General features: G+C 31.7%; 1 protein-coding gene across 1 annotated transcript in view; it reads right to left on the bottom strand.

Annotated features, from left to right (window-relative positions):
- Positions 1-19,572, bottom strand: part of LOC140451901 (solute carrier family 7 member 14) — an 812,989-nt gene that overhangs the window by 65,256 nt on the left and 728,161 nt on the right. Inside the window, exon 7 of the mRNA XM_072545857.1 lies at positions 7,908-8,091. Coding sequence (XP_072401958.1) covers positions 7,908-8,091 — 184 coding nt within the window. The remainder of the gene's footprint in view (positions 1-7,907; positions 8,092-19,572) is intronic.

The following is a 19,572-nucleotide window of genomic DNA, read 5'->3' on the forward strand; positions in this document are numbered from 1 at the left end:
GAACAACAACTTCGAACCCACATATTCAATCAAATATACACAGGCAAAATAGTCCATATGACCTAAGAGTATACCAAAAAAACCTAAAAATTAAGTATATAAATAGTTCCTAGTAACTGATTTTAGAATCATCCCATATAGTACATCAGAATATTAATTAAAATAAAGTATGACTATGACCAATAAAGTGATTAAATCTATACACAAAAAAAATCACAACATTCTTTCCAAAATGGCAAACCAAATAAACAAAAGATGATAATCAAATTAACAAACAAAATATATAATAGTAGTATTTAATATCGTTCCATACCAGTATAAAGTAAACAAAGATAAGTGTACCTAATAATAAGAATGAAAAGGCTTAATAATTTAAATTTATATAACCAAATAATAAGCAAGGAATAAGCTGAACATATACAGTATCTGGTGATTAATAATAAAGTTCCAAGAAAATACCAAATCGTAATCAAAACCGAGCCAAAACAATAATAATCACAATGGTAGATTAACTTTATTAGACAAACTTAAGTTAATCTTCATCTGAGAAAGAGGATGCTACGTCATCTACGGTATTGTCTGGAAGTAAATCCTTTATATGAAATTGACCAATTCGTCTATTTGTCGAATTGTCTTTTAATTCATATACTAAAGGAGATATTACTCGAACGGCAGTACAAGGAATATATTTCTGGCAGAACTTAGCAGAAATGGCATCACCCTTACTTGACTTTACAAAATTTCGCTTTAAATCTCGATCGCCAATAAAGAATCGCATGTTTCGTTTCCTTAAATTATACTGAATCTGATTTCTAAGGTAAGAAGCTTTCAACTTCTTCCTAATGTCAGCGAAGATTGGAGGTAAATTTTGGAGATCATCCATACGATGAAGTTTCTCAGAAACTTGAGGAAGGGTTGTTGAATTCTCAGAAATTAATCCAAAATAATCACCTGACAAAGGAATATGTCTACCAAAATTAACATAAGCTGGAGAACATTGGGTAACTTCATGAACAGAAGTTCGAATGGCTTGTGCGACTGAATGAATATACTGATCCCAAGCTCTATGATCAGTGTAGGTATAAGATCGAAGAGCAGTAACAATGCTGCGATTTACCCGTTCAGTATGATTAGCTTGCGGATGATAAGATGCATTGTAGAAAATCTTTTGGACCTTATATTTATTCAAAAGATCTTTAAAGGCTTTTGAAATGAATTGTGGACCATTGTCACACGAAACTATTTGTGGAGTACCAAAAAGCAAGAAAACTTGTTCCTCTAAGAATTTCAATATGGCTGGAGTTGTAGCCTTTCGAAGAGGACAAACTAAAGGAAATTTGGTGAAGTAATCTACAACAACCAAACAATACGTATTACCTGAATAACTACGTGGATATGGTCCAATAAGTTCTAAAGATATCATTTGCCAAGGAAAAATAATGTTCCTAAATGAACCCATTAATCCAGCTTGAGGTAGGTTACTCGGCTTGCATGTTGCACAAACTCTACATCTCGAAATGTATTTCTTAACTGAGTTGCGCAAACCAGGCCAGTAATATAGCTCAGCTATCTTACTAAAAGTTTTGTAGAAACCAAAGTGACCTGATGTCACATCATCATGAAAGGTTGTCAACACTTCATCCCTATTAGCTGTTGGGACTACTATTTTCCAATCAGACATATTCGATAAAGATTCGACAGGACTGATAACGTGTTTAGAAAGGATATTATTTTCCAACTTGAAATCAGGATATCTACTAGGTTCTTGGGTGACATTATGAATCATCTTTCGATACCAATTATCTGGAAATAAAGTGGACAGATCTAAAAGATTGATATCGAACATTCGTGACAACGCGTCTGCAACCACAACACCATTGGCTTTGCGATGCACAATACTATAATCAAAAACAGAAAGCCTACAAATCCAACGGGACAAACGCTGTGACGGATTTTTCATAGAATGTAACCATAATAAAGAACTATGATCTATAATGATAGTAAACTTACGACCTTCAAGATAGTATCGAAAAGCATCAAGACCATGAATAATTGCAAGAAGTTCTCTTTCTGTGGTGGAATAATTTTTTGTGCTTTATTAAGCTTTTTGCTGGTATAAGCTATTGGGTGTTCCGAACCATCCTTTATCTGAAATAGTACACCACCTGAAGCAGTGTTGGAACAATCTGTCATGAGGTAAAAATGCTCTTTAAAATTCGGATACGTCATGACAGGAGCACTAGTAAGAGCTTCTTTTATACGCCGGAAAGCATCTTCGGCTTCTGAAGTCCATGTAATAGTTTGGTCTTTTTTCCTATTTTTAAGCAAATCTGTAAGGGGGGACAACAAAGTAGAATAAGACGGAACAAAACGACGATAATATCCACACATTCCCAATATCCTACGGACTTGGGTGGTAGTCTTAGGTATAGGAAAATCCTTAATGGCTGTAACTTTATCAGGATCTGTCCTTAAACCTTTACGATCGACTACATATCCTAAAAATTTAAGACTAGGACGACAAAACTGACACTTATCTAAATTAATAGTCAAGTTAGCCTCATTGAGACGTAAAAACAACTTATCTAAAATTTCCATATGAAGTGAAAAATCAGGAGTGACAACCAAAATGTCATCCAAATAATAAAAAACATAGGGCTCTAATTGAGGACCAATGACTAAATCCATCAAACGACACATTGTCTGAGGAGCTGAAACAAGACCGAAAGGCATAGTGACAAACTGGAATAATCCTTTCCCACTGACTGCAAAAGCTGTATACTTTTTACTTTCTTCACTTAAAGGTATTTGAAGAAAAGCTTTAGATAGGTCGATAGAAGAAATGTACTTAGCATTCTGAAGTTTACTTAAAATGACATCTATTCGGGGAATAGGATAAGCATCCCGAATTGAAGTAATACTATTCAACTTTCGACCATCGAAGCAGACCCTAAAAGATCCATCTTTTTTCTTTGTTAACCACAGCGGACTACAGTAAGAAGACGTGGAAGGTTCAATGATTTTCAACTCTAACATGGAATCGATTTCCTTTTTCAAGTCAACTTGCCATGCCTGAGGAATAGGATACTGATATTGTCGAAAAGGTGTGGTATCTCCCACCTCGATAGTATGAGATATTAAGGAGGTACGACCTAACTTGTCTTTTGATGAAAGAGATACAAATTTAGAGATCATATTCTCTAATTGTCTTTGTTCGAGACTAGATAAACTCGAAAAGTCCTGAATAGTACTAAGTACAGACAGATTAAATTGAGAAACAGAAAAAGAAAAATTAGAACAATTTAGTGTGCTATTAAAAGCATTTAAGAAATCCATACCTAAAATTATAGAATTCTGGACTGAGGGAATAATATAGAACGTAATTTGCTTACATAAATCTGCTACTGTGATTTCAGTTTCAAATTTGCCTGTAATAGACTGAACTGTACCATCTGCAGTAGATACTTGCAGAGAAGAAATGGGCATAATAGAAATCTCAGCCTTTTTCAATAAAGCTAATGAATGTGAACCTATCACAGAAATGTTTGAGCCACTATCTAAAAGAGCTAAATAAGATTGTCCTAAAATCTTAATAGGAAGATAAGGTCTATTATCATTATGTTTCTTCACTAATAATGAATTCAAATCAAAACAACCATTATCTGATTGGTCAAAAATTTTAAATGGTACCAAACTAAACTTATTATCTCTACCTACACAATCAGAGGATGCAATAGGAAAACAAGAAGAATCATAAATAAAAGAATCCTTCTGACCTGTGGTAGACTCTGGTATACATACTGGAACTACTACACTACTACTATCACGTTTAACACTAAAATTTGGGGAAGATAATCTATGCGAATCAAATGCTTTAGATTGGGAGGTTACTTTTTTGAGTGATCTTGTGTGGTGTGTGTTGGTTTTTTCGTGTAAACCCCTTTTTCTTTTCGACTGGAAGATGGGTTTAAATGGTTGGACGTGGTTGGAGTAGTTGCTGTGTTTGGTGGATCGGTTTGGCTCCCTGATGGGGGTGTGGACGGAGAAACGCTCAGGGGACGGACCTCCGATCGTTCGTTTCCCGAACACTTAAAACAATTACGTTTGAGAGTATTTTCTTTACCGCAACCATGGCAGAAAATACGGGTACGAGGGATACCGCAATCATAAAAAGTATGACCAGACTCACGACAATTCCAACAAACTACAGAACTTAATGCGGAAATATTACGTTCATGGCCTTTGGATTGCCAAGAACGGTGTTTGGAAGTATCTAGGTGACGTAAAGAGTTAAAAGAAGAAGGTCGAGAAGTAGATGGAAGGTGAGAAGACCAAGATAAAGTTTCTTCTAAACGTTTACACTTCTCTGTAATATCAGCTATACTAGTGATTTCTACAAGTGCCAACTGCTGATGATAGAATGGAAATAGACATTTCAGGATGATCTTAATCTTTGCAGAATCTGTCAGAGGTGTTTCAAGGCGACTACACATACCTAAAATATTATTAATGAACATCGTAACAGACTCGTGTGGCTTCTGTTTACGATTTTTAATTTGATCTAAAAGGTCGTCTTAAAAAGAATAAGGTAGAAAATCAGACTTAAGTTTCTGAGCTAGATCAGACCAATTTGAAAAATTATTGCGGTTATTCATAAACCACGTAAAAGCTGCACCTGAAAACAATTCTGCAGACGCTGCGAAGAGATCATCTTCACTCACTCCTCTCGATACACGAAGAGATTCCACTCGATCCAAAAAGGAAATAACCTGGTCATAATGACCTTCACCAGAAAATGTAATGCCCCATTTATGAACCTGAACAGGTTTGGGTTGTAGAAATGCATTTGCCGCTTGGACAGAAGAGATTGGAGTTGATGTTGCTATTGGACTCACTCGAGAATCAAGTTCGCCCTCTAGACTTAGGATTCGGACAGAGACAGAGCGTTGGAAGATTTGTTGTGCATTATCTGAACAAGATAATAAATGCACACGACCTGAGATGTGAGCTAGGCGTGATATTGGCCTGGAATATAGGCTATCTTGGACAGTCCCTCTAAAATCGGCTATCCTTTTCGCCAAATCATCCACAGTCTCTTCAATCTCCTGTTGTTGGACCTCAAAAGGAATATTTGAGGCGGACATCTGTCGGAAACTCCTGTTTCCTTCTTCCTGCCTTAAAGCTCCACGCAATATTTTGCGTTTCAGGTCAACATTGGAAGACTCATCAATATTGATGTCCCTAATCCTTAACTCGTAATCCAATTTCTTCACTAACAAATGTTCTACCTTAAATGCAGACATTATGAAAACAAAAAAAAATAGATGAATATATAGGATAGACAAAAGAAATAATGTACTAACACGCCACAAAGTCAATCGAAGAATAATCTAAAGTTAAAAAAAAATATGAATATATATGTACCAACACACCACAAAATCAATCAAGGAACTAAAGTTATCCAAAAAATATATATCTATATATAATTAAGTGTTTAAAAAGAATTAAGTAAAGTTAAGTTAAATATTTAAAGTTGAATCCCTAAAGCAACATACAGTGGTTTCAACAAATATATGGCCAACCAGCAGTTAAATACCAAAAATACACTAAGATTGGCTAATATATAAAAATAGCAATGTCTAAATAATTAAATTTTTTATCATACAAAAATAGTAAATAACTAGTCAACTGTACACAATGATATCAAAATAGGTGAGGGTTTAAAAAATATGACTATAACTACAGCAATACAAGTATACCTTAAAATAGTAAATCCAATAAAGAAAGAAAATTAATACATAAGTTACAAGGAGCAACAAGAAAGAATCAAAAATAGTAAGAAATGTTATGCAATGAAAAGAAAATAACTATATAAGTTACGGTCTTAACTGAGAATAGGCCCAACGTTGGGCGCCAATGTAACAAAAACAAATCGGGATGATGTAACAAAAACAAATAAATTAAAGCTGGCTAGCTGAATGTGCCGGAGAATGATTACTTGACACTCAAAAAGAGGATTCGGCCAATTTGCATGCCCTACATAGACCGTAAAGTGAGAATAAGAAGGACAGGATACTTAAAAAAAAATAGAAATTAAGTAAATGAAAGTGGTAAATTATGGAAGTTGCTCTAAGATATGATTGGGCGCCAGGAAAGTATTAACATATACCTTCCAAGGTATCTTGTAAAGCTGTTTGCTGCAATAAACGGGAAACAGGTATTAATTAAAATATTTAGTATTTACCACAAATTTTAATCCCTATCCAAGTATATACAATATAATTTTTTTTATAGCTACCCACCACCAATTATGTACAGTTAATCTAGTTACTTATATACAAAGAAAAATACCCTGGTTACACACAACTGATCCTTGATAAACTGAATTTACAAATAATAAAATATAGGAACAAATTTAATGACTATACCTAAAAAGGTAATTTACTTGCCTACTAGAGATGTAACTCTGTATTTCGGCTTTCAATTAAATGTCTTAACAAGTAATAAGGACACTATCCTGAAGGGATAGATGTCCAAAGGTTTAAATATATAATAATAATAAAATATCAAAAAAAAAATAACTCTCAGATTAAATGTGTACACAAGAAATCGTACAAATGAGTTAAACGGGAGGATTTAAAACCTCAACATACTTAGTCCCTAAATATGATTAAATATTATTTTAGAAAAAAAACTGATGGTTTTTTTATTATTATTTTAAAATAGTATGATTTAAAGTAAAAAAAAAATATAAAAAAGATTAAAACTAATAAACTTGATACAGGTTTACGAGATTTTATATTCTGAAGGAGGAAGATACTTCTCGCTGCTTTCTCAAATTGTCCGAGAATAACAAGGCCAGATTTGGACCTCTAGGGAACAGCCACGTCCAAAAAAAAAAAAAAAAAAAATCAACTCTGGAACCAGGTGTAGTTCCGACCAGGTATTAACTTAAAAATTCTTCTTGAAACATCCAAAAAAAACAAAATCAAACATTCTTCCCTCGACTTCTGCTTCACTCCCAGAGGTAGGCTAAAAAAACATTTGTTTTAGAGTTCTTTCTTACTCTTGATACCGAGTATGGAAAAAACAAGGTTTATGAACCTTGAAAGGTTTTATAAAGGTTACTTATGAAGTGTGGAAGCAAAAACTTAATGATTTTGTAAATGATGTGACCTTCGTATGGCTTGACCGTATTTTAAGTAAAATGGATTAATTATATCGACAATTTTAACGAAAAGCATGATATGGATAATAATATATTTTATAATATAATGAACGGTATACGACAAAATATTTTTATCGATACTCTTAATAGATAATAAATTGTTTTAAATATAGATAATTATGTTTTTTAGGGCCGGGAAGTAAAATTAAAATACATATGATTTTATATCAATAACACCTTCGATTTACATGTTGAATTTCTTAATGAAATGATGGGAAACATTTCAGATAAATATATCGAATCAAATGAAAAATGACAATACTGGAGGATCTCAAAAATGGCTGATGGTTTTTATATTTTCATTTTATTGATAATTGGATAAACTTACCGGCTCAGAGTGGTTATAAACCAACAGGACACAAAAAAAAACCGAACCAAAACTTCCTGCAACTTCTTCTTAAAAAAGTTTTAATATTCTAAATAAAAACCTTTTATGCCTTCTCTGGCCCCTACCTCTAAACCCAAGTGTCTCTACCGAACGTCGAAGCAGAAGTGAGCAATCAGCACTTGTTTTGAGTTAGCTAAACTATGATTGCAAATATAGACGCTTGGTGTCTCTGTTGAATACCAACTTAAAATTTAAGAATTAAGGAAATTATTAAGAGGATATGGATTTAAAATTTTTATTTAAAGTGAATAAAGAATTATTGAAGTAACGGACTCGTTACAAGCTGCTTACCTAAATATTAGTCCATCTTGGGCCATGGCATATATTATTCTAGGCATAGGGAACATAGAACCAAACATGCTAACAGTAAGGCCGGCGAGAGCCCCAACAGCTACTATATACTTGCATTTGTATGCCCCCACTTGTCCAAACATTTCCACAAGGGCCGAATCTTCGTCAACTTCGGTATACGGAACTAAAAAATATAATGAATATTGTGTTATGTTATGTTATATATATATATATATATATATATATATATATATATATATATATATATATATATATATATATATATATATATATATATATACGTTCAAATTATCGGGTAAAGTGGTCTATAATAAAAATCTTTCTTTTTTCTAAATTACTCAATATTTCGCCATTTATTTAAAAGCTTCCTCAGGAGTAAACTAAAAACAATTTGAACATTACAAAAAATGGCGTACAAATACATTTTAAAACACATTTTCCTGAGGAAGCTTTTAAATAAATGGCGAAATATTGAGTAATTTAGAAAAAAGAAAGATTTTTATTATAGACCACTTTACCTGATAATTTGAACGTATTTATAAATTATTTTTTGGTCGAAATAATCACTTCTAATATATATATATATATATATATATATATATATATATATATATATATATATATATATATATATATATATATATATAAATACGTTCAAATGATCGGGTATAGTGGTCTATAATAAAAATCTTTCTTTTTTCTAAATTACTCAATATTTCGCTATTTATTTAAAAGCTTCCTCAGAAGTAAAAGAATTTAAAAGATTTCGCAAATAAAAACTGACATTGAAGTATTTGAAATTTTGAATGTCTTGTTTTGAATGACATTCAAAATTTCAAATACTTCAATGTCAGTTTTTATTTGTGAAATCTTTTAAATGCTTTTACTCCTGAGGAAGCTTTTAAATAAATAGCGAAATATTGAGTAATTTAGAAAAAAGAAAGATTTTTATTATAGACCACTATACCCGATAATTTGAACGTATTTATAAATTATTTTTTGGTCGAAATAATCACTTCTAATATATATATATATATATATATATATATATATATATATATATATATATAAATATATATATATATATATATATATATATATATATATATATATATATATATATATATATATATATATATATATATATATATATATACAGATTGAACGAATTTAAAACGGAACATACGAAATCAATGTTTTTCGGCTCAACTCCGCTCTAGGTGGTTGGCCAACAAAAGGTTGTCAAATAATTATATTATAAAAATCCAATACTTCAGCGGGCTGCTGGATTCTGAATTCATTCAAGAACAAGTCAAAACTCCACCCAAATAGGTTGCCTAGAATCACTGAAAAAACTAGACTACACAAGCAGTTATTATGCTGTCAAACCACTTATCGCTTCCTTATAGTCCAAGAGATAGAGCCGAAATTTTAAACTGATCAGTAATATGACATTTTTCTATTGGAATATATTCATTGTAACTGGGTTAAGACTTTGCCTTACAGGCGGACGCCCCTCGTGGTACAGGGAGTGGCTATACAGGGATAAAGTAGTAATTTTTTTCGGAAAAATTAACGATCGATAATATGGCTGAAAATTTGCCCAGAGTAAGATCTGGGTATAACTAGACGAAATCCCAAAGGGCGGACGCGAGAGTGGATACATAAGGGGTGGCGGACAGGGGTGAAATTGCAATTTTTTGGGAAAAAATTAACGATAAGTAATATGTCCGCCATTTTCATGGCTCATTATTTAGCCCCTAAGAACTCTAAATCCAAAAGGGCGGACAGCTGGGTTGGTACAGAGAGCCATAAAACGGGGTCAAATGTACCACTTGCCAGCGCATTTTAGGTCTCGGTAACAATTTTCAAACTGATTTTATTGTGATATTTTTATACCGATTAATTTGAAAATTTGTATTCTCACTTCTGTTACTATTCTGAGAAGCGTCAAGTAGAGTTTTCCTCAAAATTTTCCAAAAAAATTTCCGTAAATGAAAATTTTCGTAATTTTTTTTGAGGTAAAATCTAATTTGTAGAATCCTTTCGATTTTCTGTAATTTATACCATGATTTTTTTCCAAAAATTTTCAAACGATTTTTCCGATAAGAAAAAAATTTAGAAAAACTTTTCTAAAACATTTGATAAATCTCTACGTCATCGTCTGAATCTTTTATAGAATATTTTGTAGTTTAAAATGATATTATGATAATGTTTTTTTTTTCAAACTAAAGTCATATTTACTTTACAAATCACATTTTTTTCTTAAATATAAATATTTTACGAATTATTTTAATTGAATAAATGTTTGATATTTTATTAAATTAAAGTAATTTTATAATGTTAACTATTAAATATTTTTGGTATAACAAATAGTAATTTCACTAATTTTTTATTACGATAAAAAGGTTTTTAAATTTATATTGCATAAATAATGGTTGTTCAGATATAAGAAAAATTTGATTTATTATTACATTAATAATCAAATACAAAATATATTATTTTTATTTATCAATAGGTAAAATTCAATTTGTAGAATTCCTTTAACATTTTACAAATAATTATTAATAAAAATCAATTTAATAGTGGAATTATCAATTTTTTAAGTTTTGAAATTTACTTTGTAGTTATTTTCAATATTTTTTTTAACTTTTAAATTGATTGAATTTTTTTTTTCATTAGTTAATTATAATTTTACAAATTCTGTTTTGCCATTAATTTTGCATCATTATTATTTTAAAATATTAAAATAATAATCATGCGCGTTCCATTTAGATCAATAATTCTAGACGCATGTGCTAAATGTAATAAGTATCAAGATGCTTTTATCCAACTTGGTGAAACTGACTTCGATTGTAATGAAGTTTTTGAAACCTTAGAAACTTTCATATGTCACTTATATGGAACAGGACTGACGAGAACAATTCCAAAAAGAAAAGTAAACAATGTCAGATTTTCACTATTTAACCGGCAGTATAAGTTGCATGATGTGAACGAGCCTTTTTAAAAAAAAACTAAAAAATTTCGATGCTTCAAGCTTACCACCATGTCAAGATGAATTACACCAACATCTACTGCGAGCCCATTATATTTCAAATATTTGGACAAATGCTCATAAAAAAGTACCAACAGAATTGATAGTTTAAGAACATGGTTGGGAGTTTGAAGATGAAACATATAAATTCAAATGGTTTAGTGGACCTCAGATGCCAGAATCAGTTCGAGAAGTAGTGATTGAAAATGAAGCAGATAATGAATGTGATATTATTGAAAGTGAAAGTGACGAAGATGATGAATGTGATGACATCAATGAGAGTGAGAAAAATGACGAAATTTTTAAAGTTTTTCTAAATTTTTTTTTCTTATCGGAAAAATCGTTTGAAAATTTTTGGAAAAAAAATCATGGTATAACTGACAGAAAATCGAAAGGATTCTACAAATTAGATTTTACATAAAAAAATTACGAAAATTTTCATTTACGGAAATTTTTTGTGGTACATTTGACCCCGTTTTATGGCTCTCTGTACCAACCCCGCTGTCCGCTCTTTTGGATTTAGAGTTTTTAGGGGCTAAATAATGAGCCATGAAAATGGCGGACATATTACTTATCGTTAATTTTTCCCCAAAAAATTGCAATTTCACCCCTGTCCGCCACCCTTTATGTATCCACTCTCGCGTCCGCCCTTTAGGATTTCGTCTAGTTATACCAAGATCTTACTCTGGGCAAATTTTCAGCCATATTATCGATCGTTAATTTTTCCGAAAAAAATTACTACTTCATTCCTGTATAGCCACCCCCTGTACCACGAGGGTCGTCCGCCTGTAAGACAAAGTCTTAACCCAGTTACAATGAATATATTCCAATAGAGAAATGTCATATTACTGATCAGTTCAAAATTTCGGCTCTATCTCTCCGACTATTAGGCAAGCTCCTCTTTCCTTTAAAGGAGACAGATAGTTGAACGATATTTTATACAATGTCTATCACCGGGTATGGATTTATTTTTGTCCAAGTTTTATATTGGTCCACTATTTCAAATGCAGTTCAAACAGACATATATTAAATTGTATGTTCCGTTTTAAATTCGTTCAATCTGTATATATATATATATATATATATATATATATATATATATATATATATATATTTATATATATCTATGTAATAATATATATATATATATATATATATATATATATATATATATATATATATATATATATATATATATATAAAGGGGGGGTTGAGGTTAATTGGGTATACAGCTGATTGAAAGCCAAGTGTACTCTGTTTAACAATTCATTATATTTCGCCAATTTTCATTGGCATCATCAGATGAGAGCTACAATTATTTAAAACATGGTAAAATACAATTTAATAATAGTTTGTTGTTTATATACTTACTTAATTGAGGTTAATGGCAGTGCGATTTATTTTAATAACATCAAGTAAAAAAATTTTTTTGTTGGAATAATGTTGATTGTAGCTATCTTCGAAATGTAATATTTAGTTGTATAATTTACGTTTACAAATTAAAATATAGGAAACAAACACAATTCAAATTAAAAATAAAACAGACACAACGTTTAGTTCGGTAACTATTATTATTCAATATATATATTCATTATTTTAGAGGATATATATATATATATATATATATATATATATATATATATATATATATATATATATATATATATATATATATATATATATATATATATATATATATATATATTGTTATGATATGTAAAATCGAGAAAAATATTGGGTTGATTAAAATATTTCAAAGTTTAAAAACATTAAAATATTTCAGATAAGTAGGATAATAACCAACAAACATTTCGAAGAAGGAAAGTTATTAAATTCTTGGATTACCTGTACTAAACAAAATGTAAGCTATGCATAAATTATTTCTTTGTTATACTTGAGTGACCCGCATAATTTTAAGTGAAATCCAAAGACAATTGAACCGGGTTTTCCAAATACATTAATGCAGTGATTAAAGACAATAGAAGAGATTTTAGAAAGAGGTTTTTGTTAGTTTTTAAGAATTATAGAAAAATATTATTTGTAAATAAGTTTTAGGAAATTTTATAATTATAGGTAAAAATTTGTTTGTTATCGAAATGAAAAAATGGGGGAATTGTGACGAGTTTTGATTGGCGGAGATTGAAAAAGGTGGGATAGGTATGTAGGAATGAAAGTTTAGATAGATTTATGAGAGAGAAAAGATAATCAGTTGGTTTTCCAAGTCTGTAAGACAAACAGTGATTGTTCTCTGGCGGTTCCCGAGAAGTAGCAAGCAGTAGTGTTGAATGTTAGTGAGTTTTTGTGGAGTTAGTGTATCTGACAGAGGCTGAAGCAGCAAAATATTGTAAGTCATATTTTTCTACTTATATTCCAAGAGTCATTGTTCAGGCCAACGAGAGATTCAGTTTATCGTAAAGAGAAGATATTCCAAGAGTCATTTTTCACTCGGGCCAACGAGAAATTCAGTTTATCGAGAGGAGAAAGGCTATCATAATTTGAATGATTTGTGCTTTTGAAGGAGATCATTAAGGACGATATACTTGCAACAATCTGTTGTAAGATTGCTGATTACATAGGGAGCGGTTGAGAGGAGATAATATAGTCTACAAGGAACAAGGATTTGGACCACTCATCATCAGAGAGATATTTTTGTTTTCTGCAGTTTTTTTTTCTTTTATTGATAACACAATTTTTACACTTAATTTAGAAAGGATATAAATATTTTGATTAGGAGAGTTAGAATAGTTTGGGATTTTGAGATTTCAATTAATATTGTTTGTACCATTAATTTTGATTGTTCACGTACGTAGAACAAAATTTTGAGAATCATTATATGAGATTTGTTTATTGAAAACTTTTGAGTGTGAATTATTTCATTATTTTTATTTCAATATATAGTGTTAGATCATATGTGTTTTTTACTATTCCGGTATTCTTTGGACCTTACCTTTCACATGTAACAGCATAGATATTGAAGCACGAATTTAACCCTGAGATAAAAGAATTAAAAATTGTGATAGAGTCATAATCATATCATTTAAATAATTTTAATTAATCAAAAAAATTAATTAGCTAATTATTGCTTGGCGCACCAAGACTTTAAATATCACAATAACTGGCGCCCAACGTGGGGCTTGAAAATATCGCAGCTTTACATTTGAAGGAAGGGAAAGAGATCTGGAATAAGTACAGGTGATCCAGAGATAAAAACATATAACATTGAGGGAATTTGAATTTGAAAGTATTTTGACAATTTTTCCAGGGAATATAAATTTGATTTATTGATTGATCGTAGTTAGTGGATATTTACTGCTATTGAATTATTTGATTTTATTTTCTTTACCAATCGTACATTTGATATTTATTTTGAATTATTTGAATTTTACTGATTGCATATTTGATATTTGTCGTGAAAACTTAATACATTTCGGGAGAAATATTGTCGTGTTCTGAAACATATAGAGTGTTGTAAAATTTCACATTTGGCGGGGACAAAAACAATAACAAAAAGTAACAACATGTCTGTCACAAGGAGACAAAGTAAAATGCAGGAAAGGAAGGAGGATAACAGAGAAGATGAAACAATTTTGGAAGAAGTATCGGATAATGAAGGAAATGTGACAATAGTTGAGGAGAGAAAAGAACTATCAGGAATAGATAAAATATTACAACTAATGCAACTCCAGTCACAAAAAATGGATGAAACAAAGCAAACAATGGCAGAAACAAAACAAACAATGGAAGAAAACCAACGGGAAACAAGGCAAGCAATAGAACTAAATAATAGAAATATAGAGCAGCGTTTGGAAAACTATGAACAAAAATTAGAAGAAAATGATAGAAAAATGGAAAAGCGTTTGGACAAATATGAAAATGAGGTAAAAGTCTGTTTAGAAAAAGTCAGAGAAGAAACAGAGAGGAAACTAGAGATGCAGAGAGAAGAAATAGAAACTAAAATGAAAGATAGTAAGACTGTACAGAAAAAGGAATAAGAACAGTAAGAAGAAAAATTTGAAATGGCGCTACAAGAAGACAGGAAGGAAGTAGAAAGAAGATTAAAGCAAAATGAAAAACAAATGGCAGAAATTGAACTAAGAGGGGTAGAGAGAAAAGAAGTTATCATCCATGGAACAAGCGAGGCGAAAATACAATTTGGCGGGGATATTCGGAAAACACACCCAGTACAGTTTGTTAAAAATTTGAAAACCAAATTACAACATATTAGATATTTTGACGATTGCAAAGAAACAATTAGAAACCATTTGAAAGAAGGAGCAGCGTTATGGTATGAAAGCAAGGAAGATGAGTTTGAAAATTGGACAGATTTTGAAAATAAATTTCTCAACTATTTCTGGGGGAAAAATAAACAGAGAGAAATCAACCAAGAGCTACAGAATGGAAAATATCACGAAAAAATGGGAATATCTGAAGAAAGATTTGCTTTGCAGATATATAACAATTCAAATTATCTAGAATACAAATATTCTACCGAACAGCTGGTAGAAATGATCAGCAGACATTTTGAGGAAACGTTGGAAGATCACGTGATTTTGAGAAACTATCAAGATATTGATAGTTTGTGCCAATTCCTTCAATTAAAAGAAGCGAAAAGAAAAGAAATGAGAAATAGAAGACAACATGACCAATATAATGGACCGGAAAGAAGGTATTCATCAAATTATGACCAGAGAAACCGACATCCCAGATCAACAAACAAATATAGGCCGAGAAATTACAATAATTACAATAGACAACAAAATTACGATAACCGGAATGATACACAAAATAGAACAAATGAAAATCACAACAGGAATAGAGATGCACAAAATCCTCCGAATAGGAATACTAACGAACAAAGGGACGATAGAAATAACCAGAGCTTCCAACAACAAAATAGAAGGGAGATGAATCATGTAGCAATAGGAAACGAAAGACAAATTTCTAATTCTAATCTAATATTTTTAGACGCATTTATAAAACATAAAGCGATTAAAATTGTGATTGATTCTGGCTCGGAGATATCGATAATCAATAAAAAACTAGTAAAAGAATTAAATTTGGACAGATTTATGTATAAGATTCCTAGGGTTGATTTAGTGGGTGCAAACAATAAAAATTTGACGACAGTAAACGAAGGTTTGGGAGTACAGATAAGAGTGGGAAACAAATTCCATATTATGAAATGTGTGGTGATTGAAGATTTAAATCATGATATGATAGCGGGAATTGATGAATTGAGGAAAAAAGATATCACCATAAATTTTTCGGAAAATAAACTGGAAATCAGAGCAGAACCAGACAACACAGGAGAAGAAAAGCAAACAGATAGGAAAACAAATTCTGGAAGGATAAATGGACAAGAAAAACATAAAGAAATCAATATGACGGTAGAGGATAAATCGAAAGCTCAAGAAAAAAATCAATCCGAAGAGGAAAAGAGAATAAAAAAAAAGAAGAAGAGTTCGAAAAGAAAGCAGGAAAAAAAGGAAGTTATAAGCAGAAAAATGGAAGGAGCCGAAACATGGTGCTCGGAATACCAGATAGAAATTAAACATAAAGAAAAAATAGAAGAAGAAATAACGGAAGAGGACAGAGAAGAAATGGCAATTATGGACGAGAATCCAGAATTTTGTGAAGAAGTAATACGGACAGTGAACACATGTGAACAAACTGAGGATGAAAGAAAAATAATATGTGAAGAAAACATGGAGAAGGAAATAGAGAAGATTTTAGAAAATTATGGAGATCTTATTAATGAAGAAAGCCGAGTGGCTAAAAATTATGAACATTCTTTTAAAGTTAAAAACTTAGAAAATTTTAAATCGAAAACATATCCAATCCCGTATAAATACAGGCAAAGCGTCGGACAGGAAATTGAAAATATGATCAAAGACAAGGTGATCGAAAGATGTGACTCTCCATATATCAACCCGATAGTATGCGTAAAAAAATCAAATGGTGATTTGCGATTATGTTTAGATGCAAGAAACATTAATTCGCACACAATCGCGCAATACGAAGCGCCTTTGAACATAGAAGCCATTTTTGGACGAATCACAGGATCACACATTTTCTCCAAAATCGATTTGAAACACAGTTTTTGGTTAATACCTTTGGCAGAAAAGTGTCGAAATTATACCGCTTTTTCTATCGACGGAGTGGTGTACCGATTTAGGGTAGTACCATTTGGACTACAAAGTGCATGCGCTGCTTTGGTTCGCGCATTACACACAATTTTAAATAGGCATGGAGAATTTGTTGTACATTACATAGATGATTTATTAATTTTCTCACCGGATATAACAAGCCATCTACGACATATTCATACTGTTCTCGAAGAACTTGATCAAGCCGGATTAAAATTAAATATTCAAAAGTGTCAGTTTTTCCAAAAAGAGGTATTGTATTTAGGATTCAAATTAGACACAAAAGGGATTAGTCTTGCAGAAGATAGAATCGAAGTCATAAACAACTACCCTAGGCCAACCAATTTAAAAACTTTGCGGGGATTTTTAGGAATGGTAAACTATTTCAAAAAGCTGATACCAGACCTCAGTACAAAAGAAATACCGCTAATAGCATTACTTAAGAAAAATGTCAGATGGAAATGGGGAACTGAACAAGAAATCGCTTTCAAAAATTTAAAAGGAGCGTTTTCCACAGCTGTAAGAGTGCACCACCCAAGATATGAGCAACCTTTCATTCTCAGGACCGATGCTTCCATAAAAAAATTTGCAGGGGTGTTATCACAGATACAAGACGATATAGAGGTGCCAATATGTTTTGTTTCCCGTGTAACCAAAACGTATGAGAGAAAATACAGCGTTACTGAATTAGAGTTTGCCAGTGTGTTATTTTGTGTAAACAAATTACGTTTTTACCTACTTGGGGCAAGATTCACCATTGAAACGGACCATGCAGCGTTGGTACACATAATGAAAAATAGGTTGGTAAATAATAGAATTCCCTTTTACTCCAAGAATATGATTTTGAATTTAAATATATCAAAGGAACGGACAATATTTTGGCTGATGCGTTGACGAGAGATGAACAATTCCGTAAAGAGGATCACAAAACTCTCCACGTAGGCATGAACATAATGAGAGAAGAAGCAGGCTTATTTTCTTTGGCCAAAATCAGGGAAAATCAGGAAGAATTGAATGAAAGAGAAAAGCAAAGGGCTGAACAAGAAAATAACCTATATTTTAAGAGGGTCGATGGTAAAGAACTCTATGTAATCACGGAGCAAATGGCAAAAGAAGTTTTTTTAAAGTTACACTGTGACAACGGACATATTGGAAGTAGAAAGGTGTGGCTTATGTTCAGGGAGAACTACATTTGTCGACAGGACTATACAATAGCCAAAGAGGTGACTCGAAATTGTGTGACATGCCAAAAGTGTAAAAGTAGGAACTTTAAAAATGAAAACGTCACAAAAAACGTCGTAGCTCGGAAGAAACTGGATATTGTTGCTATTAATATGTTGAGCGATTTGATACCAACAACTCAAAGGAATAAACACATATTAGTTATGGTGGATCTTTTCTCAAAATATGTTAAATTGTACGCATGCAGAACCACAAAAGGAATTGAAATACTTAGGAAGATAGACAATTTTATAGAAACGGTGGGAAGACCAGACAATATTTTATTGGACAATGCGACATATTTTAGGAACGAACGTTTTAAAAGGGAATTAAGAGAGAGGGGCATCGATACAAAATTTATAAGCATCCGTCATCCACAGAGCAACCCATCGGAGCGTTTTATACAAGAAGTCACAAAATTCCTACGAATTGCCGCGGAAGAACATCATCGACATTGGGACAGAAAAGTGTTTGAGATCGAGACCTATTTGAATTGTGCTCCAAATACGGTTACCAAAGAGACGCCTTTATATATAATGAAAGGAACAATGCCTACAAGACCGTGGGAAGACACCGCCCCCAGACAATACGAAGAAGTGATCGAGTTGGTTCAAAGAAGATTGAGACGAAGTGGAGAGAAATATCTCCAAAGACAAGAGAGAACCCGAAGAAGAAGGCCGATCAAATTCCAGAAAGGAGATAAAGTCTTAGTGAAGGCACTGAGGGTGTCGAATTTACAAAATGGTATTTGTGCTAAATTGATGCCGATATTTGAAGGTCCATATAGGGTCAATACGGAAGATGGGGTAAATAGTTATGAATTAGCGCACATAGAGACAGGAAATATACGGGGTATTTTTAACATTCACGACATCTATCAATATCATGAATAGGTTTTAATATTATAGTGAAATAATTTGATCCTGGAAAACTTTTGTCATTTTAAAATTTAACAAAGAGTTTTCGGCAGATCAAATGGCGGGGATTTGTTATGATATGTAAAATCGAGAAAAATATTGGGTTGATTAAAATATTTCAAAGTTCAAAAACATTAAAATATTTCAGATAAGTAGGATAATAACCAACAAACATTTCGAAGAAGGAAAGTTATTAAATTCTTGGATTACCTGTACTAAACAAAATGTAAGCTATGCATAAATTATTTCTTTGTTATACTTGAGTGACCCGCATAATTTTAAGTGAAATCCAAAGACAATTGAACCGGGTTTTCCAAATACATTAA

The sequence above is a fragment of the Diabrotica undecimpunctata genome, chromosome 1, assembly GCF_040954645.1.
Source record: "Diabrotica undecimpunctata isolate CICGRU chromosome 1, icDiaUnde3, whole genome shotgun sequence".
Taxonomy (NCBI): domain Eukaryota; kingdom Metazoa; phylum Arthropoda; class Insecta; order Coleoptera; family Chrysomelidae; genus Diabrotica; species Diabrotica undecimpunctata.